General features: G+C 40.5%; 1 protein-coding gene across 1 annotated transcript in view; it reads left to right on the top strand.

The window, feature by feature from the left end:
- Positions 1-25,513, top strand: part of LOC124596050 (adenosine deaminase-like) — a 112,921-nt gene that overhangs the window by 62,062 nt on the left and 25,346 nt on the right. Inside the window, exon 4 of the mRNA XM_047135023.1 lies at positions 23,577-23,713. Within this exon, the coding sequence (XP_046990979.1) occupies positions 23,577-23,713 (137 nt within the window). The remainder of the gene's footprint in view (positions 1-23,576; positions 23,714-25,513) is intronic.

The following is a 25,513-nucleotide window of genomic DNA, read 5'->3' as shown; positions in this document are numbered from 1 at the left end:
TGGTTTGAGGCAAATGTACTGCAGAAGAATGATAGTAAAACTGAAGCTATTGTATTCAATCTGAATGCTCCCAGTCATGATAACAAAACAGTAAAATTAGTAGGATTTCATATAGATCAAAAGCTCAGCTGGGATTCCCACACTGGGAAGATATGTGGTAAATTGGCACATGCCCTATAACTGCTGTACAAGCTGAGGAGCAGTGTCAGTAAAGAACACCTGTTATATGCATGTTTTGCATTATTCCATTCACACCTGAGTTATGGAATACTATTATGGGGCAATTCCATAGGCTCAAAATTAGTGTTTAAATGGCAAAGAAAGCCATAAGGTGCATGGCAGAACTTAGCCCATATGAATCATGTCAAGATTATTTCAAGAAACTGAATAAAATGACAGTACCTGGCATTTATATTTACAACTGTCTTGTCTTTGTTAAAGAGAACCTGAGTAAATTTGACTTAAGGAGAACAGTTCATGACCATAACATAAGAAGTGGACATACAGTTAACATGTCATTTGCTAGGCTTGCAAAGACACATAACAGCTACAAATATCTTGGTCCTGTCTACTTCAACAAATTACCTGAAAATGCCCACACAGTGCCAGTAAATAAATTTAAAATTAGCCTTTTGAGGTGGGTCAAAAGTAAAGTAATTTACTCTGGTCAAGAGTTCCTTGAGTATGTGACAAATGACCGACTTTCCTTATGAGAATGAACTATAAATTAACTGCAAACTATACATATGCCATGCTGTGCAACTATTTTATTACTGTTTCATGTACTAATTGTTAATTATCTGTTTTATTCTTTATTTGTCATTCACTTTACTATGTAGTTCATTTATTTTGTAATTGATCTCTAAGGAAACTTCTTGTTGTTATTGATATTGTTGTGGACTGGCAAGACAGCCAATCCACTATGACAGGTAGCCGAAAGGCACGCGTTTAAGCTCACGCAGGATGGCGTGAGGTCTGGAACAGGACAAGGTCTTTATAGCAGCAAAAATAGTATGTAGCTTCTGGAATACTTAACTTTAATCCATAATTGGTGAACATCGGTCTGACGGTACATGCATTACAAGATAAATAGCAATTGATAATGGCGCCTTGCTAGGTCATAGCAAATGGCGTAGCTGAAGGCTAGCTAACTATCGTCTCGGCAAATGAGAGCGTAATTTGTCTATGAACCATCGCTAGCAAAGTCGGCTGTACAACTGGGGCGAGTGCTAGGACATCTCTCTAGACCTGCCGTGCGGCGGCGCTCAGTCTGCAATCACTGATAGTGGCGACACGCGGGTCCGATGTATACTAGTGGACCACGGCCGATTTAAAGGCTACCACCTAGCAAGTGTGGTGTCTGGCGGTGACACCACAGATATATGCACAAATGTTTATTGTATCCATCTAGGATTATTATATTGTAGTTAATAACATTTGTCATGTCAAAGTTTATATTTTATTATTATTGTATTAACACTGACAACACCAATAGCATGTAAATATTCTCAATGGCGGAATAAAACATTTGCATTTGTATTTTTAATATTATGGGAGTAGGAATAAATTCTTATTGTGTGGCTATTTTCTAATTTTATGTCATAACTCAATGGATACACTGGATTTAGTCATATGATGATGCAATTTCAGATTGTTGAGTCAAAAAGTGGCATCTGCATTCATATTAATAAGATAAAGAGGTGTACTTTCATGTTCTAATGAAATATGCTTACCATTTAGGTACCAAAGTAATCTACCATAAATGTGCTAAGTAGATAAGTATTCATCTCTTAAGATACAACAAATTTGGAGCACTTTTTGTCAAATTTAGTTCCTGGGGCCTAACACATTTTTAAGCTCACCAAATCAGTAATATAAAAAATGACAAGTTTTGAATTTTGTCCCTTCAATGGAAAGTTTCTGCAGATGTCGACAAGTCCAACACAAAGTTTTAAATCAGCCAAAAGTTGCTAATTATTTGCTTTCTAACTGTTAATATTATCTGTGTGGAAGATCTTTACCCATTGTGTTAGATGCAGAGGCGGACACAGAAAAACCTCGAGGAGGAGGCGGTAAAGACATCTTGAGCTACCTTCACTTTCACTGTAATAAAAAAGAATCAAGTCACATCCAAAGCTTAAGAAAGTTTTATTTAAACTGATTGCACACATATAGAAGACAACGCCATCTTATGACAGCATAAAAAAAAGTTACAATTGTGGTTCTCTTCATTAAATGACGAATTCTATGTGCCTATTCTTCCTGGCAAATTGGTCAATTACACCATCAATAGGACAATCAAAGTCAGGGTGAGTGTTCAACAGAGCTAAGCCATTAAGTTGATCCCTATGTGCCAGACAGAAACGTATAAAATATGACGACTCAGACACGTGTGCTACATAGGAAAGTACAATTACTTGATAACTCGATTCAGTCGAGTCGATTAACGAAAGAAACTAACAAATGGCATGCGGGCTGACTGGTGGGGGCAGCATTGGTGGCAATGCAGATGGCCCCACGAGGGAGGTGGTTTCCCACTGAATGTAGCACATAAGATTTTTCTTTTTTTGGGATTTTCTTCTAGTTGCTACATCAAGTGGTGATTTTCTGTAACTCATTCTTGACTTCATAAGTTACTAGATGTCAAAAGAAGAACAAAGATTTAAATTGTAACTAAATGTCAAGCTTCAATAATTTCCTAAAATTCATGTAACAGGATAAAAAAGAAAGCATTTTGTCTAGAGAGTGGGAGGTGGAGGCCATTACAAAACAGATCATGAGAGTGACAGTGTACAGTGACACTGGAATCTGGAGGAACCTGTCCAATGGAATGAGGAAAGTAGCTGCACATTGAAGGACATATGTTTGGGTGGAGAAAGTTCAGCTGTAGCACTGCAGGAGTAATGCTATAACAAATGATTCAATGGAGCAAGAAGATCTTGTTAAGAGCTCCTGAACTCCATGACTCTGCCTAAAGAGTGTAGCACAGAATTTTGTGTCCTTAATAACTTCATTCCCTTGCATCTGCTTCACACAAGAGTTGGATAAAAATATGGAAACACTCTGAGAAAACAATGCAGATGCCAGCCAAGTCTGCAGGTTGCACTTTTGTATTTGACCACAGATGGCACCTGTGCAATGTAATGTCCTTAATATCTTGAAAGGGTCAGTCATGGTCAGAACAATTTTCTATGTAGCTGTGAGTGCATTCTGTTGGGGCTAAGTGATTTCAAATGTCGGCGAATTGTTGGTGCTTGTATGATGAGTGCTTCTGTAACCAAAATAGCTGAAGTATTCTGTGTTTCGAGAGACATCATATCAAAGGTTTATACAACATATTAGGAAAATGGGAAAACATCATCCACTAAGTCACAATGCAGACTAATGTCTGTGATAGGTGATTGTGACAGACAGTCACTGAAGAGGATTGAGACAAAAAGGAGGAGGATGACAGCTGCAAAAGTCACTATTATTTATTTATTTATAACAGTCCACTTTCTTGATTACAACATTGGACCATTGCATATAGAATTATATATAAGTGAATTTCTATTATAATCTACTATCCTCCTTTTTTAAATTTGATTTGTTTATTGTTCTGAACACTGAATTAAGTTTACATTGTTGATAATAGTATTTTTCCTCCTCTTTATTTCTTTCTGTTACTACCGCTCTAACTTTTGAATGGCTACCTACAGTTTTCCTGTGGCACCTCTGTTGACCCTTAGTCTGGTCTTCCTTTATTGTGACAAAAAGAGAGTCATAGGTTTTCATTATTTCAAACTATCTTCACTAATTTACAGTTATAAATTATACCTGTTGTTATTACTACTGTTCTGACAGCACATACTACTGGTACAATAACAAGCACTATGACTATTACATTTATAACAAAAAAGTTGCCAATACTACTACCACTGCCTAGATTTTTTTTCTTTCTTCAGCAAATGTTACTACTACTGAAAATTATTTTAGTATTATTAACACTAATATTAATATGTCTGCTATGAACACATATGATTAGCATTTCTGTTTATTGTTGTCAGAGATGGACACACATACAATTTACTACTAATGAAATGTATCTAGCTTCTCTCAATTTTCCATACCAGATTGGTCACCCCATCAAGTCCAGCAATATTTTGCTGCCTCCAGGCAGCATGGTGACAGATCAAAGTGCATCACATATACTTCACTGATTCTTCTCAGTCTCCTTGGGTATGCTTGTGACCACCTTCCTTCACTCATTCTGTTACAGGGCCAAGTTATTATACAGTTCCCCGCACTTATACACAGGCCTTAAGTCATCTCGGCTACAGTGTCTGTTAGCTGTAGTTGTGCCTTGTACTTTCTGAGACAGCATCAACGACAAGATTTAAGGTGTTAAAGACCTTTTACTCTTAATTATGTCACAATCAGAGCTTAATTTATGTCTTAAAACTGCCTACCAGTCCTTGCCATATCTTCAACTAGGGAACATTTCAATAGGATGTAATCAAGCCTGATTGGTGCTCTTTTACCAATTCTATTGAGATACATAGGATACAGCCCATGCCCAGAAAGATAGTGGACAAGTCCCCTAATTGGTTCAAAATGTATCATCTGAAGCCTTTCAGTTGTGTCAGGAACAAACTGAAACATTCTTCTTCCTGTGTCTGATGAATTCCATCACTGCTACCATTACATTAAACAAATATTAAAATCTTTATTACTACTAGCTTTGTTGCCACTTCACTGGGACTTCCATATATATATTTTTTTTAATCTCATTCAGCCAATAGATGACAGTCCCTTTTCTTATTTGTAGTTCCAGTGGACAATAGATCCATTAATATAGTCAGGATGTCTGTAGATGTCATGCTGAATGCTTCACAGCATCATAACAGAAATCTTCACTGAACTTCTCATATTGCAGCAAAAGATTTGACCAGTCATAACCTGTGTACCCAAATACTTGCACCATGGCCCACAACTGCTGTTAATATAGAGTTATGGTACAGTCTAATTAGATTCAGGGGGAGATGAAACTACCTTTGTCCCATATTATTAATTTTTTTAATAATTTTATTAATGATACAATTCCCTTTCCTTGCTATAATTTCTTTGTGGATGTTGAATGCTAGTGTTTGTCAAGGTGCACTCCTGTTGATAGTATTTCCCTTAATGTTTTAAAGAATGAAGGATAATCTATTAATTAGTGCTTTTTGGTCTTACCAAGCACATTTATTAGGCAAATAGGCTGGTATGATTTGGAAAGTATGGGCTCATTATCTTCTCTCTTTTCTGTAATGAACACTTCTGCCATTTTCCGCCAATTTTGAAAGTGCTCCTGGATAATGCATTCATTAATTAACCTGCTTATTTAAGGAACTCAGTTGGGACTTAATGATTGTATTACCTCATCTGGTATACCATTGGGATCAGACGCTCCTTTCATTTTCATATCACAAAGGATGTCAGTGAGCTCTATATCAGTACATGGGAATATCGCAACTATATCATCATAAGGCACTTCGAGCTCCTCTCTGTTTTTTTGTGACATTCAGTGTCCTCTTTTTCATCACCAGCTGGAAGAAGAACTTGAAGGAGAACTTCAGCAGACTCCTTCTAGTTTTTGTGTCATCTGGCCTTCAGTCAGATTGTGGATAAAGCAGTAAGCAATCTTATTCTTTCAGTTATAATTTTATAGGGCATGCCCCAGGGATCTATCAGCAGGTTTTCAAGAACAAACCTCTTCCAGCTAGCTTATCTGACAGACCATATCTCAGATTATACCTCTCTTTTAGTTGCATCAGTCTAAATTCTTCTTTGATATATTCTTCATGCCTTCCATACTTGTCTTCTAAGCTCAGTAAGTTCTGAGCTCTGAGGGGTCAGTTGTGCTGTACTGACATGTTTCTCCATTGGCACAACCTCTTTCATTAGTTTCTGAATAGTGTTCAATAATTCAATTTTTTTTCACTTTTTTGTCAACTTTACCTCCTGGTTCTATCAGGGGTGGAAAAATGTACTTTGGACAAAGAAATTCTAGTTTATTTTTCCAAAATTTCTTACCACTTTTAATGAAAGATTTCTGTGTTGCTCCTTGTACCTCCCTAGTGAGGCAATATTTTATCAGATTATGATTGCTAGTTGTCTGTCCTGAGGTGACTTCCCACTGTTGACTGTAGCTACAAGCTGATACAGTTGTGAGTGTATTGTCTATATTGGATCTTGCTCTTGCTCTGTTTTGGTAGGTAGAAGGGTTACCAGGAAGATTATCCACCTACAACTGTTGTTCCAGAATCGCTTCTTACAATTCAGGACCTCTGTCATCTGGCGTTTCACTATGCTACAAGACAGATTTAGCATTTCATTTGCATCCATACCAATTACAAGCTTAAATAAAGAATCTGACAAATGTGTTTTAACTTTTTGATGCATATTGATATGAGGTCTGCTCAAAAAATTCCAGAACTTGTCCACAAAATTTTTCTAGTCTTACCTTTTACTTATTCTACATGGTCTCCTTCCCACACCCAATGCTATTTCCATTTCCAGAAGCAGTCTTGGTACACCTCTTGCTGGATTGTGCAAAGTGCCATTGGTGAATTTTCTTTTGTCTCATCTATCATTGCAGATCTGCATCCTTTCAATGGGGTTTTCAACTTTGGAAATAAAGAAAGTTATCGGGGTCCAGCTCTGGAGAGTATGGAGAATGAGGCAGTACAGTGATTTCATTTTTGTGCAATAATCACACACCAATAAGGATGAATGTGTGGGTTATTTTATGCAAGAGCCACGAATTGTCTCACCACATTTCAGGCCGTTTCCTTCTCACATTTTCTCACAGGCATCACAACACATCCCAATAGTACCATCAATTAACAGTTTGTCCCTTTGGCACAAATTCATCATGAACTAATCCTTCAAAGTCAAAGAAACTATCAGCAAGGCTTTGACATTTGGTCTGACCTGATGAGTTGTTTTGGTCTTGGAGAACCTTTCCTGACCAATTGTGAAGATTGAACATTGGTCTCAACATCATAACCACCTCTCATCACCAGTTGCAATTCTCTTATGGAACATCTTGTTTTAATTTGCACAATCCAAAAGCTTTTCACAGATTGTGAGGTGAACGTCTTTCTGGCCTTGACTCCTGAGTTGTGGTATGGACCTGGTGGCAACAAGCATTCCAAGGTGCTGTGTACGGCTTTCATGGCATCATCCAGCTGAAATGTTACAACTGAAATGTTAGATCTCCCTCAGGAGTCCATCCAACAAATCTACCAATCAATGTCAAGCTGAATAAATCCTTGCATAAGACCAGAAGTGGACCAACACATTATTGATTTGTTCAAATTGTGAAGCTTGTTTTTTTTCTTTTTTGGGAGTGTAGTACTAATTCTTTCATGAAGTGAGCTAGATAATTTTGATATTCCAATCTTTGAAAACGTTCAGTTTATATCATAACAAGATGGCCACAGGGTATATACGAATAAACAGTTTAGCTGTTATTGGTATTATCAATATCTGTAAAGAGTTCATAATGTTCACTGTCTGAAGCAGTTCAGTAAGAGAATTCAAACACCAGCTAACATAGTATCCAAAGTGCCTCCCACAGCATGGAACATAGAAAGGTGGAATATCACCAGTTGCTAAATAAACATTATTTTTCTTTGTTGATAACTTTTCTATGCATAACAAATACACCCTGATTACATAAAACTGCTTAATTCTCATTCACATTGTATTTTATTAAGTCTTATTATTTAATGTATAATTTACCAGACTGCTAGTGGCAACACTATAATTAACTGTTGAAAAATATTTCATTTAGAGAAATATTATTTAGAGAAATATTGGTGATTTAATGTCATGTAAACCATGAGCACTTCAACATTTGACAATGCTAATAATTATTTGTTTTAGTATTTACATACATCATTTAAAAGCCCTCTTTCCTACTTTTCAAAGGACCATGTTACCTTTTTTGAAAACTGTGTGATTTAAAAGTTATTCATATTCAAAATTATTGTATTTTAGAATGGTCAGATCTTAAAAATGTAATCCTTTCCCAAACCCAGTGTTACAGTTTTATAACTCTTTCTAAAAATATATAATTTTCCAAGACTGATATGTTGGTTTGTAATATGCTTAAATTTAATTTTCCAGTAAATTCTTGGCAGGCTTTGGAAATCCCACAACAAATTAAATCCTCCTCGACCTCATAAAATATTACCCATTATTTTTGCCATATTCAGGGCATAAGCTTATGTCCAAACAAATTAGTTCTTTGTCTAATGTGTCTAGATTAATAGTATAGTTAAGAGTGTTATTCACTGGATAGTAGAAGCATTGAATTGTCAACAGACACAAAAAGAATGAAAACTACACACACACACACACACACACACACACACACAACACACACACACACACACACACACACACAGCTGTGCAGCTATATTATGCTAGTTGAACATATAATGCTGGGGCTGCAGTTTGACATGTAGACTAGAGTGAAGTGGTGTGTTGGGTGGGGAAGGTAAAGGGAGAAAGAGGTGGGAAGCCAGGAGAGAGGTTAGGAAGGGTATGTGGTGCTTCTGAGAGATGCAGCAGGTGTGTAGGACAGAAATGCAGGAGGGCAAGGCAGCAGGTACATGGGATAGGAATACAAAACAGTGGATCTGGAGACTATGAGTTCATGCAATGCATGATGAGTGTTCTGTTTGGATTGGTAGATAATGACAGGACTGAGGAAGAAAACAGTTGGTGGAGGGTGTGGATTCAATGGGTTAGTATGTATTGAAGCCAGGAAGATCGCAGAGCCAAGGATGTGTTAAAAGGATAAAGCCCATCTGCACAGTTCAGAAAAGCTGATGCTGTGGGAAAGGATTCAGGTGGCCCAGGTAGCAAAGCAGCCATTGAACTCAAGCATGTTGTGCTCAGTAATGTGTTATGCCAACTTCCACTCTGCTCTTGGCCACAATTTGGCTATGCTCATTCATTCCGTTGGATAGCTGGTTGGTGGTCATGCCAACATAAAACACTGTGCAGATTTTGCTACAGAGCTGATATATGATGGCTGTTTTCACACATGGCTCTGCCTGTGATAGGATAGGAAAAGCTAGCAACAGTACTACAGTAGGATGTGCTGAGTGAGTAAATAACACAAGTCTTGCATCTGAGTTCTCCACAGAGATATGATTCCCATGGCAAGACTCTAGGAGTGGAAATGGTATAAGGACAGATCAGGATGCTGTGTAGGTTGGATGGGCAGTGGACTACTCCTTTAAGTGGAGTTGGAATATGATTTCCCTAAATCATTCCAAGCAAATGCCAGAATGATTCTTTTGAAAGCCCTTGGCCAATTTCTGTTGTGTTTATGGATTTTGGAAAGAATGTAGAGTGAAAATTTCATTCTAGAAACAACCCCCAGGCTGTGGCTAAGCCATGTCTCCACAATATCCTTTCTCCCAGGAGTGCTAGTTCTGCAAGGTTTGCAGGAGAGCTTCTGTGAAGTTTGGAAGGTAGGAGGCGAGGTACTGGCAGATTTAAAGCTGTGGGGGCAGGGCATGAGTCATGCTTGGGTAGCTCAGTTGGTAGAGCACTTGCCCGCGAAAGGCAAAGGTCCTGAGTTCGAGTCTCGGTCCAGCACACAGTTTTAATCTGCCAGGAAGTTTCATGTAGAAGGTGGATTTTCAAGGAGTCATTAGGCTGAGGAGGGAAACAAATTCAGGGGAAATATTTGGTGATGGGCCTAAGGATTTCAGATTACTTTGTTCTGGAATTGGATCACTATGGCAAAGCTTGTAAGTGGAGGAGTCACACAGATGGTGGGAGCCCTCCATCAGATAATCACTGTGCATCATGACAGTTGTGGAGTCTTTGTTTGCAGGGAGGATTATTACATCAGGGCCGCTCTTGAGGTTGTGAATGGCTGTTTGTTCTTTTGTTGAGATATTTATGTTTTTGGGAATGGACATGGGGAAGGATGGTGAGGCTAAGTTGGAGGTAAGAAATTCCTGGAAGATGACTGAGGGATGTTAAATGAGGGTGGGTGGATGTTGGCGGGGGATTGGGGAGGAGGGGGGGGGGGAGGGAAAGTGAGGAGTGTCATAGTTGGATGGTGGTAGGAACTGGGAGAAGCAAAGTTCAGTGTTGGTATTAGATTGGCATTGTTTGGAGGGATTGGAAGCAAGAAGTGTTTTCACTGTAGGGATCAGGAGGAGGAGAGTAGGTCTTTGATGAGTCCAGCTTGGTTGAACTTGAGGTGTAGGGCTGAAGATGAGGTATTAGAGTAGAATAAAATATCTGTAGGATTGAGTTTTTTGGTGGATAGGTAGGCAACAGTGCTTTGGGTTTCTTTATGTTCTGGGTTTCATGGAATATTGGGAGGGAGCTTTGGAGGATTTGACAAAAGGAGAAGATCAACAAAGCAGGGCCTGGGTGCTATGTGCAGTTGACAATGGCGTTCACGAAGAGTAGGAATGGTGTTGGTGGCTAGTGGTATTCTGTACTGGAGGATGTCAATAAATCTGATAATTGTTGGATGCCTAAAGTGCTCTCCATTTGGGAAATATGGTGTGGGTAGTTGGAACTTTACAGTAATAGTACCTTGTAGAGGAAGCAAAGATGTTTCTAGAATGTCTGTGCCATGGAGATTTGTTTCTGAAGCATTAGGTATTAAAGGGGTAGCGACTGTCGGCATCTGAGACTTGGAAGGTCAATGTGAAGGAGGGGTGGGATCCACAGAAGGGAATTTTTACAGTAAAGTCATTGGGGGGGGGGGGGGAGGGGGGAGAGGGGAGGTCTATACCTCAAGCAGATCTCAAGGAACATGATGTAAGGCTGTTTTTTAGCTAAGGATAGGGGTACTTTTCTGAACTAAGGCAGACAAATGGAGCTGGGGCCATTTGGAATGGGATGTCAAGTGAGTGGAGGGGAAACACATGAAATAGCCACAGGAAATGGACAAACTGAAGTGTTATATGGTTGGAAAGGGAACTATGGGTAACATAGTGTGGGTTTTGGGGATGAAAACCTCAGAAGAAATTGTGCTGAGATGTGTGCAACATTACTGTGAGGCCAGGATATTCTGTCATGCATTAGTTACCATTGTGTGCAGAAAAAAAGAGAACAGACCTAAAATTGTAATGAGAACAATGTGTGGGGAGAGGTAAGTTGATTTGAAGATGAAATGTAGTAATTTGTTGCTTAGTGCAACCCTTGACCAATTCACCCACCCAGCACATCCTATTCTGTTCCTGTCACAGGCTTATCCTATCTCATCATAGGCGGGATCATCTGTGAGAGCAACCATGTCATATATCACCTCTGCTGCAAAATCTGCACAGCATTTTATGTGGGCATGACCACCAACCATCTGTCCAACAGAATGAATGGACACTGCCAATCTGTGGCCAAGAGGAGTGTAGACCACTCTTCTGTCCTACTTCATGTAGGTAGAACACAGTTTATGATCACTTGCACTGGTAGTAACACAGAGGCCAGCAGAATGAAGGAGGACGTTCCAGAGGTAAATGACAGAGACCACAAAGAGAACGAATAAGCAAAACAAGTTCAAAGCATAGTAGAGTCATCTTAAATGTAAACACTAATCCAGGGACCAATCCAAATCACAAATGTAAATCAGGCAAAGGTCAAAACTCTACTATTCAATAACGTGTAATTAAAGGCTTCAGTAACTAATGACAAACTGGCTACAAATAGCTGGGCTCAGGTATTTAGTGCTAAACACTAGTCTGAGGGTGACAGCACCTCATGTGCTTCCCATGGCAGCTGCACCTTGAGCCCAAGTATCTCTGATATGTTCTCCCTCTCAGTACTTGGGCTAAACAGTGACTCTGAAACACCATTAGATATTAAACCTCTCCCGCCTTTAATCGGCACTTAAGCTGAAAATGACCCAGCCTGTGCCAACTTCACTGAGGAAGGAGAGAGAGAGATGCAGCAATTCCCACCAAAGGCTCCTGCAATAGGTCCCCATCATGATTGGCTACTGTGGGAGGTGGCACCATCTGTGTGAGTCCTGCCTGATTGACAAAACCTGGGGCACAGCTTGGGCCAGCCAACAGGGTAGCAGGCACCAGATGTGGTTGAGATGGGACCAACCAGTTGGTCTCCATTGGCACCACAGTCACATAATACTAAACCCCCATCAATGATGAGGGAAGCAGACCACTGGTGGTGGATGTGGGAGCCAGAAGTAGCAAATTGGGTGGAAGTTGTTTGGCCATCAGGTAACATCGTTGGTCATTGTCCACTTCCTGTCAATGCCTAACAATAGGGCAGAGACTTTAGTGGTAAGAGGTGGACTGGTGGGCTGGCTTGTCCCTGGAGTGGTTGCAGATGGCACACCAAGTTGGCAATGGAGGGAAAGGTGGAGGCAGTACATCACATTGCAGATGGAGCTAAGTCTGTTGCTTGACCAGCTACTCCTGCTGGCTTCAGCTTCAAACTTCTGCTTCCCCTGCTGCTGATGATGATTACACCTTGGTCCACCTGAGGTTCAGCCTAAAGTATATGCCCATACATGGGAGGCCATGTCGTAATATGGCTGTGTGTGTGGGCAGTGCAACTTCTGAATCAGGTTTGTGCCTGTGTAAAATTTTGGTTGGGCTACATCTATTCATGGGGGATGGACTAGTAGGTGGCGAGCAAGCTGTTGAGTGCTTCCCTAGAGTTGTCTGTCATCAGTAGTTTGTGCATCTGCTTCTTGAATGTTCCGATCATCTGTTCAGCTTCCAAATTGGATGTGTGATGGAAAGGGGCAGTGGTCAGATGCTCAGTGCCATTGCCTCAACAAAAATCCTGAGATGCAGATGCCACAAACTGAAGGCCATTGTTGGAAAATGGGGTGGAAGTTGGCCCTCTATTGCAAATATGATGTAGAGGGCATGGGTAGTAGCTGCCATAGTATTTGTAGCCATCCATGCTACATGTGGAAAGTTAGAGAGGACATTGACTACTAGCAATCACATTGCTACCCAGAATGGTGCAGCGATATGCACTCTTTGCCATGGGTGGTCATGGTGGACCAAGGGTTGAAACGGTGTGCTCTAGTTAACTGGTTGTGAGCACAGGCATGGCAGTTCCAGATGATGCATTCAATGGTTGCAACACCGCAGACTAATACACATAACATTGCAGTATTGCCTTCATTCTGCATATTCCCCAATGTGCTGTGTGGAGGAGCGTCAGGACATTGGACTGGAGCACAGGAGCAACTACCACCCACCATTCAGCATCATCCATAGCCAACAAAATGAACCCCTCACAGATGTTAGGGCAGTGTTGTAAGGATAAATAGGTGTGCTACTCTGGGTCAGTGACCTTAGGCAAGTGCTCTAGCCAACCCTGTGGTAAAGCAGTCAACATCGTGCAGAGAAGCAGATTGTGGGCGGTTTCTGCTGCTACTTTGGATGCCATAATTGGAAATTCATCAACAGCATCTTGCTGATTTGTGTCTAAGGCAAAATGCAGAGCCTCATGCCTATCAAATTTGGCATATGGGCCACACAGCAGGCAGGGAAGTGTGTCAGCATTGGAGTGATTTGTCACAGATCAATAATACACTCCTGGAAATTGAAATAAGAACACCGTGAATTCATTGTCCCAGGAAGGGGAAACTTTATTGACACATTCCTGGGGTCAGATACATCACATGATCACACTGACAGAACCACAGGCACATAGACACAGGCAACAGAGCATGCACAATGTCGGCACTAGTACAGTGTATATCCACCTTTCGCAGCAATGCAGGCTGCTATTCTCCCATGGAGACGATCGTAGAGATGCTGGATGTAGTCCTGTGGAACGGCTTGCCATGCCATTTCCACCTGGCGCCTCAGTTGGACCAGCGTTTGTGCTGGACGTGCAGACCGCGTGAGACGACGCTTCATCCAGTCCCAAACATGCTCAATGGGGGACAGATCCGGAGATCTTGCTGGCCAGGGTAGTTGACTTACACCTTCTAGAGCACGTTGGGTGGCACGGTATACATGCGGACGTGCATTGTCCTGTTGGAACAGCAAGTTCCCTTGCCGGTCTAGGAATGGTAGAACGATGGGTTCGATGACGGTTTGGATGTACCGTGCACTATTCAGTGTCTCCTCGACGATCACCAGTGGTGTACGGCCAGTGTAGGAGATCGCTCCCCACACCATGATGCCGGGTGTTGGCCTTGTGTGCCTCGGTCGTATGCAGTCCTGATTGTGGCGCTCACCTGCACGGCGCCAAACACGCATACGACCATCATTGGCACCAAGGCAGAAGCGACTCTCATCGCTGAAGACGACACGTCTCCATTCGTCCCTCCATTCACGCCTGTCGCGACACCACTGGAGGCGGGCTGCACGATGTTGGGGCGTGAGCGGAAGATGGCCTAATGGTGTGCGGGACCGTAGCCCAGCTTCATGGAGACGGTTGCGAATGGTCCTCGCCGATACCCCAGGAGCAACAGTGTCCCTAATTTGCTGGGAAGTGACGGTGCGGTCCCCTACGGCACTGCGTAGGATCCTACGGTCTTGGCGTGCATCTGTGCGTCGCTGCGGTCCGGTCCCAGGTCGACGGGCACGTGCACCTTCCGCCGACCACTGGCGACAACATCGATGTACTGTGGAGACCTCACGCCCCACGTGTTGAGCAATTCGGCGGTACGTCCACCCGGCCTCCCGCATGCCCACTATACGCCCTCGCTCAAAGTCCGTCAACTGCACATACGGTTCACGTCCACGCTGTCGCGGCATGCTACCAGTGTTAAAGACTGCGATGGAGCTCCGTATGCCACGGCAAACTGGCTGACACTGACGGCGGCGGTGCACAAATGCTGCGCAGCTAGCGCCATTCGACGGCCAACACCGCGGTTCCTGGTGTGTCCGCTGTGCCGTGCGTGTGATCATTGCTTGTACAGCCCTCTCGCAGTGTCTGGAGCAAGTATGGTGGGTCTGACACACTGGTGTCAATGTGTTCTTTTTTCCATTTCCAGGAGTGTAGATCTCATAGCAGTAGTGGCATAGTTACAATGCCAACTGTTGCAGCAAGAGCACTGTTTTATCAGGAATTCTTGAAGAGGGCCAAACAGAAGAACATCAGGTAAAACTTAGCACCACAGACACACATGGGTCTATGGTGTATAACTAATGCTCCCTTCTCAGTTTGTGAATAATTCCTCTGTGGTGCAGTTAATGTTTCAGATGCACATAGAATGGGCTGCTTTGTGCCATAGTGTATTTGGAGGACAGTACGGCACGAATGTCAAAATCGGACGCATCAGTGGCAAGTGTTAAACGCATCCTAGGATGGAATGTAGCTAAAGCAGGGGCCAACATAAGGCACTTTTTAAGCTGCATGAAAGCCTTCTAACTCACCTCTAACCACACAAATTAACACCATTTTTATCCAACAGATTGAACAGATGGGAAATGTGGGCCACATTGGGAACAACTTGGCATAATCATTTATTTTGCCGAGGAACAACTGCAGTTCTTTGAGGTCCTTAGGAGCTGGTAAGTCAGCAATTATATCCATATTGTCCTGTGTGAGTGTGAGCCCATATCTACTTAATGTATATCCCAAGCACTTGACACATTGCTCAAAGAAACTACATTTGTCGAAGTGACAATGCAGACCATGGGCATGGTGCCACTCAAATAACATCCGTAGATGGCACAGGTGCTGCTCCCTGTGGCCCCATAACTAACATGTCATCTAAATAATTAACACAGTCAGGGATACCTTGGATGAGTTGCCCAAGATATATCTGAAATATTGTGGAAGCACTTGCAACTATGAATGGCAACCATTTTAATAATACATGCCGAATGGTATACTAACCACTAAAAACTGTTTCATCTGATCATCTATAGGAAATTGAAAGTAGGTATCAGCGAGATCTACATTTGAAAAATAATGGTTCCCAACCAATTTGACCAATAATTCATATGGCCCAGGAAGTGGATACAAATTGACATTTGCTTGATCATTAATGGTAGACCCAAACTCACCACAAATGCGAAACGTTCCTTTAGGTTTCTTAACGACAACCTTGGGCATAGCACAGAGGTTACATGATGCTGGAGATATAACACTCACACTACACAATGAATCTAGCTCTGCTTCAACTGGCTCATGCATGGTAAGAGGCACTAAATGAGCTCTACAGAACTTAGGCACTGCCAATTGCCTTAAGGGTATGTAGACCTGGAACCCTACTGCACAACCTTCAAGTAGGGTCAAACAGCTGCTTAAATTATACATATGAATATCAAAAATTCCATTATTGGATCATAGCTGAAATTAGAAGAGACTCATCCTGAATTTGAAAACCAAGAAGTGCACAACTTGACTACAAGCAAGGTTAGTTGCTGAAATTCATTTTTATACTTAACTTCAGTATGTGTCCTCATTTATCAGAGACACAACCATGTCTGTGTAGACCTGGAAATTGGTCATCATCCTGTTAACATCCACTTGCAAAATAAGACACAGCAACCTGCCTGCTGCTACCAGGGAACCACCAAGATAGTGTGTAGCATGCTGACAGCTAATGTGGTTGATACACGCTAGCTGGGGTGGACAATGGCAAGGTGCCCCATTTCATGGCATGCAAAGCAGATGAAATCACAGAAAAGGCAGTGATACTGTTGATACTGTGAAGTCTGGACATGATCTGTTGTCATGAACATTTTCGGGTTCCTTTCACAATGACAGGAAAGAAATGTTGCATAAACCCACACCCAGTTTTGGTCACACTAGCAGCAAACAAAGTGCTTCTGTCTCTGCATGTCTGTCAATGATGAGGGTGGGAGATTGCTAACTACTGCACTAACTACAGAAACCTATGTTTCTGGGCTACTGAACAAATGGGTGCTCAGTAAATCAGATGATGACATTGATTGTAAGCCATAATTGATCATAGAGTGCAACAGTGACTAATACTACTAGCTATGTCAACAGCAGAGGAATTGGGAAACATGGCTTGCACCACTGTAGTTACTTCAGCTTTGGAAATTTTTAACACCTCACCTGAGGTGGGATCATATGCCTCTAAAGCCTTTGCACTGATTTCTTGATAAGGAGCAAGACAGATAATAACATCATGGGCCAAGGAGTCCACACATGATGCATCACACTGTTTACAGGAAAAATCACACTTGCATGTCAAACAATGTAAGCCAGAAGGCCATGCTGTGTAACATTGCTTACCTTGCTTAACAGTTGATTAACCATGAGCTTAGCTGCAGTGACAGAAGTTTGGCGATTGTAATAGTCATTCAGAAAACTACAAACAGCAGAGAAAGTCAGACTGCTAGGATCTGAGGATAGGCATAATTTTTTACCACTTTGTACAGTTTCCAACTAGAAGACAGTAATAGTGCACACTGACATTCAGAAGAAAACAATGTAAATAGACTTCTCAACACTGTCTACCTTGCTGACTGCTGTTGCTGGTGCAGTACCCACTGTTTTGCTCACAGTTGCTGCAGTTGTTGCTCCTGCTGTTGTTGTAACTGCTGTTGTTGTTGCAACTGCTGTTGCCACAATTTTAGAAACTTAGAACAAATGCCTCACCAGAATAATGGCACAGTGAGAAAGTGCTTGTCACCGCTCTTCTATCCTATTCTACATGAGTAGAACACAGTTTATGGTAACATGTGGCAGTGGTAATGTAGAGGCTGGTGGAGTGATACAGTTGATTCTGGAGGTAAATGACAGATGATATCACAGAGTGAATGAATAAGTAAAACAAGTCCAGACCATAGCAGAGGTGGTTTTATGATGTCTGCACCTAAGAGATTTGTTTCTGTAGTGTTTAAGGGATAGGGACTGGCAGCATATGAAAATCTAAAGGTCAAGGAGGGGTGGTAGCCAAAGAATGGAATTTTTAGGGTACAGTCATTGGGGGGATCCCAAGGCTTAAGCAGAACTTAAGGAACAGTATGTGGGACTGTGTTTTAGCTAGGGATAGGGGTACTTTTTTGAACTGCAGATAGATGCAGCATGGTCCATTTGGGATGGGATATCACTAGTGGGTGGAGAGGAAGCATATGAAATAGCCACGGGAAATGGACAAATGGTAGTTCAGGGAAGAAAGGAGAACAGACCTAAAATTATGATGGGAGCAATATGTGAAGAGGGGTAGATTCATTTAGAGATAAAATGTAGTAACTTGTTGCTTGGATAGTGTTTAACTGAGGATGGGATGACTTGGAGATGAAATGTAGTAATTTTTTGCTTGGTGCAACGCTTGACCAATAAACTCACCCAGCACATTCTATTCTATTCCTCTCATAGGATTATCCCATCAGAGGCTGGGTCTCCTGTGGCAGCAGCCATGCTGTAAATCAGCTCTGCTGCAAAATCTGCACAGCATTTGATCTGGGCATGATAGTCACCAAGCTGTCCAACAGAATGAATGAAACTGCAATCTGTGGCCAAGAGCAGTATATACCACTCTTAAGCAGATACAACAATTCAGAGAGCAATCCAAATCACAAACATAAATAATCCAAGATTAAAAATCTACTATTCAGTAGTTTGTGACTAAAGGCTTCAGTGTCTAGTGAGAGACTGGCTACCAGTAGTCAGATTGTGGTATTTAGCAGTAAAGCCATCTGACATGCTTGCCGCAATGCATGTGCCTCGCACAGGCATGAGCTGTGGCTGTCGCCTAGAGCCTGAACATCTCTGATGTGTTCTCCCTATCAATACTCAGGATAAGTGGGAAATAAGAACCATCATCAAATACTAAAACCACCCAGTGGCATAACATGCTGCTGAACACAACATGCTTGAGTTCAATGGCTGCTTCACAAGCCATGCCAAAAGGGGCCTTCCCACTAGCACCATCTTTTCTGAACTATGCAGATTAGACTTATCTTTGCAGCACACCCTTCACTCATGTAAACCTGCTGCCTGCAGTCTCTGTTAACTCACTGCACCCACACCCTCTGCCCAACAGTCTAGCCTTCCTTTGTCACGTCACCCCTTCGTAACCGATGCCTCTATGTCACTGTCATTGTGTGCCACACAAACTCACAACCTCTGATGCCTGTGTGTTGTATTTCTGTCCTGTGTGCCTGCTGTGTCTCCCTTATGCATTCCTATCCTACACACCTGTTGTCTCCCTCTGAGCTACCAGCTACCTCTCTCCAGCTCCTCCTGTGAAATAACTCCTTCCCCTGTACACACCCTCCACTCCTTAAAAGGTTCATCTGAAAGCTAGCCAAGTTTTTCATTCTTTTTGATGCATCCATTGATGACTCCATGCTTTTACTACTGAGTGTGTTGTCTCCTTTACTCCTGAACTGTTTACATTCCATAAGAACTTTCCTTAAATTGTTTATATCACCTAGTGGCCCCTTTCCACTACTGTTTTGTCCCACTGAGTGACATGGTGCAGTGGTTAGCACACTGGACTCTTATTTGGGAGGACAATGCTTCAAATCCACATCTGCCCATCTAGATTCAGGTTTTCCATAATTTCTCTAAACTGCTTCATGCGAATTCCAGGATGGTTCCTTTTAAAGGGCATGACTGACTTCCTTTCCCATCCTTCCCTGATCTGACGGGATTGATGACCTTGCTGTTTGGCCCCCAAACCAACCAACCAACCAACTGTATTGTCCATATTCTTAAGTTTTTCATCTGCAGTTGAAATTTTGGGATATGCTTTGCATGGGTCAGCTTCAAGAGAAGTAAAGCACATTTGTTTCCAGTGACTTATTTGTCAATTGTTGAAATGGAAAGAGTAGATTGCTTAAACCATCACCAACTCAGTTATAATACCTCTAAATGAAAGAATTTTAAGGTGACATGATCTAAACTAAATACATACCTAGCATGATTATTGTATGAAGCTTTATAAATAAAACTATTCTCCAGAATGAGTTGAGATGTTACTTACATTATTGTGCAATATGTACCAACACAATAAAAACAAACTTCCACTGATAGCAATTATTTGTCCATTACAAGCCTGGTAATTCTCTTCTTGGCACAGTATCATTTATTCTGATTTCCCAGACACACTCCAGTCTATTGAAGAAATGTGTGCAGCAGACAAAACATTTTAGGACATACAAGGTGCTCTCTCTTTTTGTCAAAAGTGTAGCAAGATATCTTTATTCACTTGAATACCAGGATAGGTGCAAAACCTGGGGGGAAAATCTGATAAAGGAACTGAAGATGTAGATGGTAGCATATATATTTAATTCTATTTTCATTCCAATACTGTCGAGGGATATGAGTGGCTGGATATGAATAATGATAAACTATAGTGTGTCCACCCTGTCAATCTGCTGTGGCAAATATCCTTTCAGCCACACTGATGGAAAAATATCATTCCAAAGTGTTTAAGACCAAGGAACTGTCCGATGATTCATTAGCATTTCTACCAGAGCAAAGACCCACCCATTTAAGATGTTAGTGTACCCTACCTTTATTGTAATGTTTACACTTCTTCTCATTCTTTGGATGAAAGTTGTAGGAGGAAGGAGATGATCTTAATGTTTTCAATAGGCCCAAAACATCTGGTTATAATGTTTTATATAAATGGTTAGCTTGGTATGTGTGTGTGTGTGTGTGTGTGTGTGTGTGTGTGTGTGTGTAATACAAACCAAGGTGTTATAAGTGCATGAATGCTTCATTTACAGGACATTCAATTAGATACCAAATCTGTTAATGTTGTGCAGCCATTGAACAGTTCCCTCATCATAAGCACGAGTATTCAGGGATGTGAAAAGAGTCAAGTAGAGTAATTCTTGCTGCACTGTATTAACTGGAAGTTTCACTTCTTAGTTACATACTTGATCAGAAGTGTAGAAACGAAAACTGAGGATTTATTAGGTGATCAGTTTAGACCTTGGGTACGATAAAGACACTAAAGAGTTAGTTCTGACATTATACTTCATAATGGAAGCAAGACTTCAGAAAAATCATGACACTTTCTTATGATTTGTTGACCTAGAAAACATGTTCAATAAAGTAAAATTGTGCTAGTTATTTGAGGTCCTCAGAAAAATAGGTATAAACTATAGGGAAAGATTATAAATTCACAATATACACAAGAAACAAGAGGGCACTTGAAGAACGGAAGACAGAGAAAGAAGTTCTCAGATTAGAAAGGACGTAAGGCAAAGAAGCAGTCTTTTTTCTCTACTGGCCAGCCTGTATATTGAATAAGTAATGAAGGAAATAAAAGAAAGATTCAGATGTGTGATTATAATTCAAGTGAAATGATTTACTGATATTGTTGCCATTCTCTTTGACAGTGAGAAGGAATTAAAGGAACTGTTGAATGAAATTGAGCACAGAATGAACGTGGATTGACAACAAATGAAAGAATGATGAAAGTTTTGAGGAACAATAGATGAGTGATTAGTGAAAACAGTAACATTAAAATTGAGGATCATGTAGTAACTGATGTGAAGGAATTCTCTTACAGTGTAAGCAATATTAATCTTATGGACAAAGTAATAACATAATAAGCAGACTAACATGGGCAAAAGAAAGAGAGAGAAATAAAATATATGAAGTATGGTGTTGCAGAAGAATGCTGAAAATGAAGTGGATTGATAAGATGGGGAATGAGAAAGTTCTTCATAGAATTGGGGCGAAAGGAAATAGAGGGAAACATTGACTATAAGAAGGGACAAGTTGATACAATACGTGTTTGGGCATCGACAAATAATTTCAGTGATATGAGAGAGAACCATGGACTGCATAACTTGCACAGGAATATGGAGACTGTAATATATATAATGAACAACTGAGGAAATTAAGTGTAAGTCTGAGATGAAGAGATTAGCACAGGAGATAAAATCAAGATGGGCTGCATCAAACCAGTCAGAAGACAGGTGACAAAAATTACTGTAATTAATTGAGTGAAAAATTAAAGTGAAATTTCGGTAAACAAATTAGAAAGTAAACTCAAATAAAATTTTACCATATCAAATCTGGTTCCTCTTAACTGAAGCAAATTTTGAACTATCAGAATCAGAGGCTGAGTGACAGGTGAAAATATAAGAAAACAGTAACATGCAGGATAAATGTTACACAGAGTCTAAATGTACCAAGCTAAATAATACCATTATATTAACAGTATGCCTTAGAATATATTAATTATTACATAAAGTATCACAATATCAACTCTTAAGGGATTGAATAGGCTCTATAGCTACATAATGTGAAAATATCAAACACTGCTAGTGGATGATGATGACGTTAATGATAATGATAATGATAATGACAACAGTGGTAGTAGTAATAACAGTAATATTGAGAAACATGTAATGGAATATATATATTCTAAATGATTAATGGAAAATCTCATATAAAGATGTGAAACAAATATTAACATAGAGATAGAGGGGCTGGCCAGTACTTACCTCAGCTCAGTACAGCCGATAGATACACAAAACAGAACAGAAAATTTACATTCCTAGCTTTCGGAACTTTGTTCCTTCATCAGGGAGGAGAGAGGGGAAAAAAGGGAAGAAGGGAAAGTGGATTCAGTTACTCACAACCCAGGTTATGAAGCAACAGGGAAAGTTAAACAGGGAGGGTAGCAAGGATGGAGGCATGGTTGTCAGAGGGAAGCCAAAGAATATCTTTGGCTTCTTTCCCTGTTGCTTCATAACCTGGGTTGTGAGTAACTGAATCCACTTTCCCTTCTTCCCTTTTTCCCCTCTCTCCTCCCTGATGAAGGAACAAAGTTCCGAAAGCTAGGAATGTAAAGTTTCTGTTCTGTTTTGTGTATCTATCGGCTGTACTGAGCTGAGGTAAGTACTGGCCAGCCCCTCTATCTCTTTGTTAGTATTTGTTTCACATCTATATCAATCCTAAAATAGAGCAGATATTGCCAACTCTAAAGATAAAGATATGAACAGTTAGACAAAAACACCAAATAGAATAGATCTGTCATGTTTTAAAACATAAGATAGTGAAAGGACAAGTATGTAGAATTTTAAACCTAATGATCTACTGTTAGTGTGCTCTATTAACTGCGGCCGGCCGGGGTGGCTGAGCGGTTCTAGGCGCTTCAGTCTGGATCCGCGCGACCGCTACGGTCGCAGGTTCGAATCCTGCCTCGGGCATGGATGTGTGTGATGTCCTTAGGTTAGTTAGGTTTAAGTAGTTCTAAGTTCTAGGGGACTGATGACCTCCGATGTTAAGTCCCATAGTGCTCGGAGCCATTTGAACCATTTTCTATAACTGCATTGAACCTCCTCTTTAGAGTGAGTTGCTTCTCTGCTTTCATTCAAAACAACTATACCAAAGTATAGATTCCATAATTCAAAATACCCTGTCATGGTGGAAACATTGCAGTGTGTGCATTATGATTTCAGAAGAAGTTCTGTTGACAAGAACTGTAGTAAGTATGGTAATTTTGTATCATAGATTCTGAAGGAGGTTGTTAAAACAGGGGAACCAATGGATATTGAATAACTTGTGTTAGATATGATTTTAAACATCATTTTGTAAATTGGGGCCTTACCCTATAATATATTCTAAAACATTTTTATGTTATATTAAATAATTTCTCATGCCATGAATAATGTTCACAGTGGTGACCTTGATGCAATTGAGAGAATTGCTTATGAGTTCTGTGAAGATGAAGCCAAGAACGGAGTAGCTTATGTTGAAGCTCGATACTGTCCACATTTTTGGCTGGGCACAACAGACTTCCATGGGAAATTAAAAGGTGACTGCTTAACTGTCAGCACATAATATCATGCATATACCTCAATAATTATGGTATTTCATTCTATTAGTTTATACATATGTTGTTACCAAAACTGTTATATGACCCTAAGTGCTAATGCTATTGCTGACTTTTACATGAAAAATGCTTTTTGAATTGCTTCTTGGTCATCACTTGAATCCTACCAAGTGCATCTCTCTAGCTGTATTATTTTGAACAAATTATCATTTACTCAACCACTTCCCCCATTTCCAGTACCTGGCACTATCTCATTACATACTTTGAGAGAAATGCAGTTATCCATTTTAAATAAGAAGTTTCAAGAGCTAAAAAGAAATCACTGAATTTAATCAAAGAATGGTAAGGTTCTAAAATATTCTACTATTTTCCAACATTCAATAAAAGTGATGCAATTTGCATACATATCTTTGTGAATGATTTTATTTAGATCATTCCTTCTTTTCATTCCTACACTTTTGTAAGTTGTGTTCCAAATCTTTTCTTTTAACTGTCAGTTTGCAGCTATCTTTGCATGTTTCTTGCAGTCTGACACTGATTTTCACTTTCAGTGGGTGCATTTCTCTTCTACTGCTTGCCACTTTATTTCATTACTTACATCACATAAAGTTGTTTGATTGACATGTTTGAGATAAGGTAGTCAAACAGGTGCTCCAATAGTTTTTGAAACACATATGTAATATTCAGAATCTCTTAATGGAAATATTTGTCTTTATAAGCAACATCATTTTTTTTTCTTTTTTATGTTCTTTTCCTCTTACTTATGGTTCCCATGTATGTCTTAGGTTTCGTTTCAGACTTGTTATTCAAGTTTCAGTACAAGCTTTTTTTTTTTTTTTTTTTTTTTTTTGACCATTAGTATAATATTACTTTCTACACATTTCCTGTAATTAAAACATGTATTATTTCTCTTTTTGTGTCAATTTCCTACATACATACTGATGGAGGCATTTTGAAAGTTGCTAAAAACTATGAACTCTACAGTATTTTTAAAAATTTTTTCCTGGCTTCTCTGCTCTAACTGTTGTTGTTTCTGAAGATGTTAGGTGGACACTACTATTTTGGCATAAATATTGGTAATATTAGATTCATTTAAGTGTAGTAGTATGCATCCCTTTGTTGTGTGATGAAGGAATAGAAATCACCAACACGAGGTACACTGTAGAACAATTTATTCACTCCTTGCAAAAACACACAATGAACAAACACGAGAAAAGCCAAGCAATGCAAAGCAGACAAAGATCATAAAGATCAGAGTCTCCAAGTCAAAACTCAGATGTGCTGTTTTTGTGGGCGATAGTTGCCACAGAGCACTCCCCCCCCCCCCCCCCCCCCCCCATTTCCCCCTTTCCCACACCCTCAACAGTTGTGTGGAGCAGAAGATGCTATCCATGACAAAATCTTGAAGCCATGTAGGTGGAAAGGATGATGTCACATGCAGAAACAGGAAGGTTTCTCGAGTAGGAAAATTTGTCAACTGGAGTGAGGTCCCTGAGCTGCAGGCAGAGAGGGACAAGAATAGATCCGTTGCTCTAGAGTTTGGCAGCTATAGGTACTGTTTAACATCTGGAGGGAGCCTGAGGGAATTCATAGCTGTATGTGAGTTTTCAAGGTGTCATATTGAGTTAGCAGAGAGATGATGAAAATGAAGACAGTGCCATTTTGAATCTGGATGGAGAGTTCATCAGTGTTAATGTTTGTGATGTTAACAGCAAACACTGTATCAAGCGGGGGTGAAGGAGTAGAGAGGGAGGTGTCACAGGGAGGGGTGAAATCATAGCA

Source organism: Schistocerca americana, chromosome 2 (genome assembly GCF_021461395.2).
Source record: "Schistocerca americana isolate TAMUIC-IGC-003095 chromosome 2, iqSchAmer2.1, whole genome shotgun sequence".
Classification (NCBI taxonomy): domain Eukaryota; kingdom Metazoa; phylum Arthropoda; class Insecta; order Orthoptera; family Acrididae; genus Schistocerca; species Schistocerca americana.
This window is presented reverse-complemented; position numbering and strand designations above follow the sequence as displayed.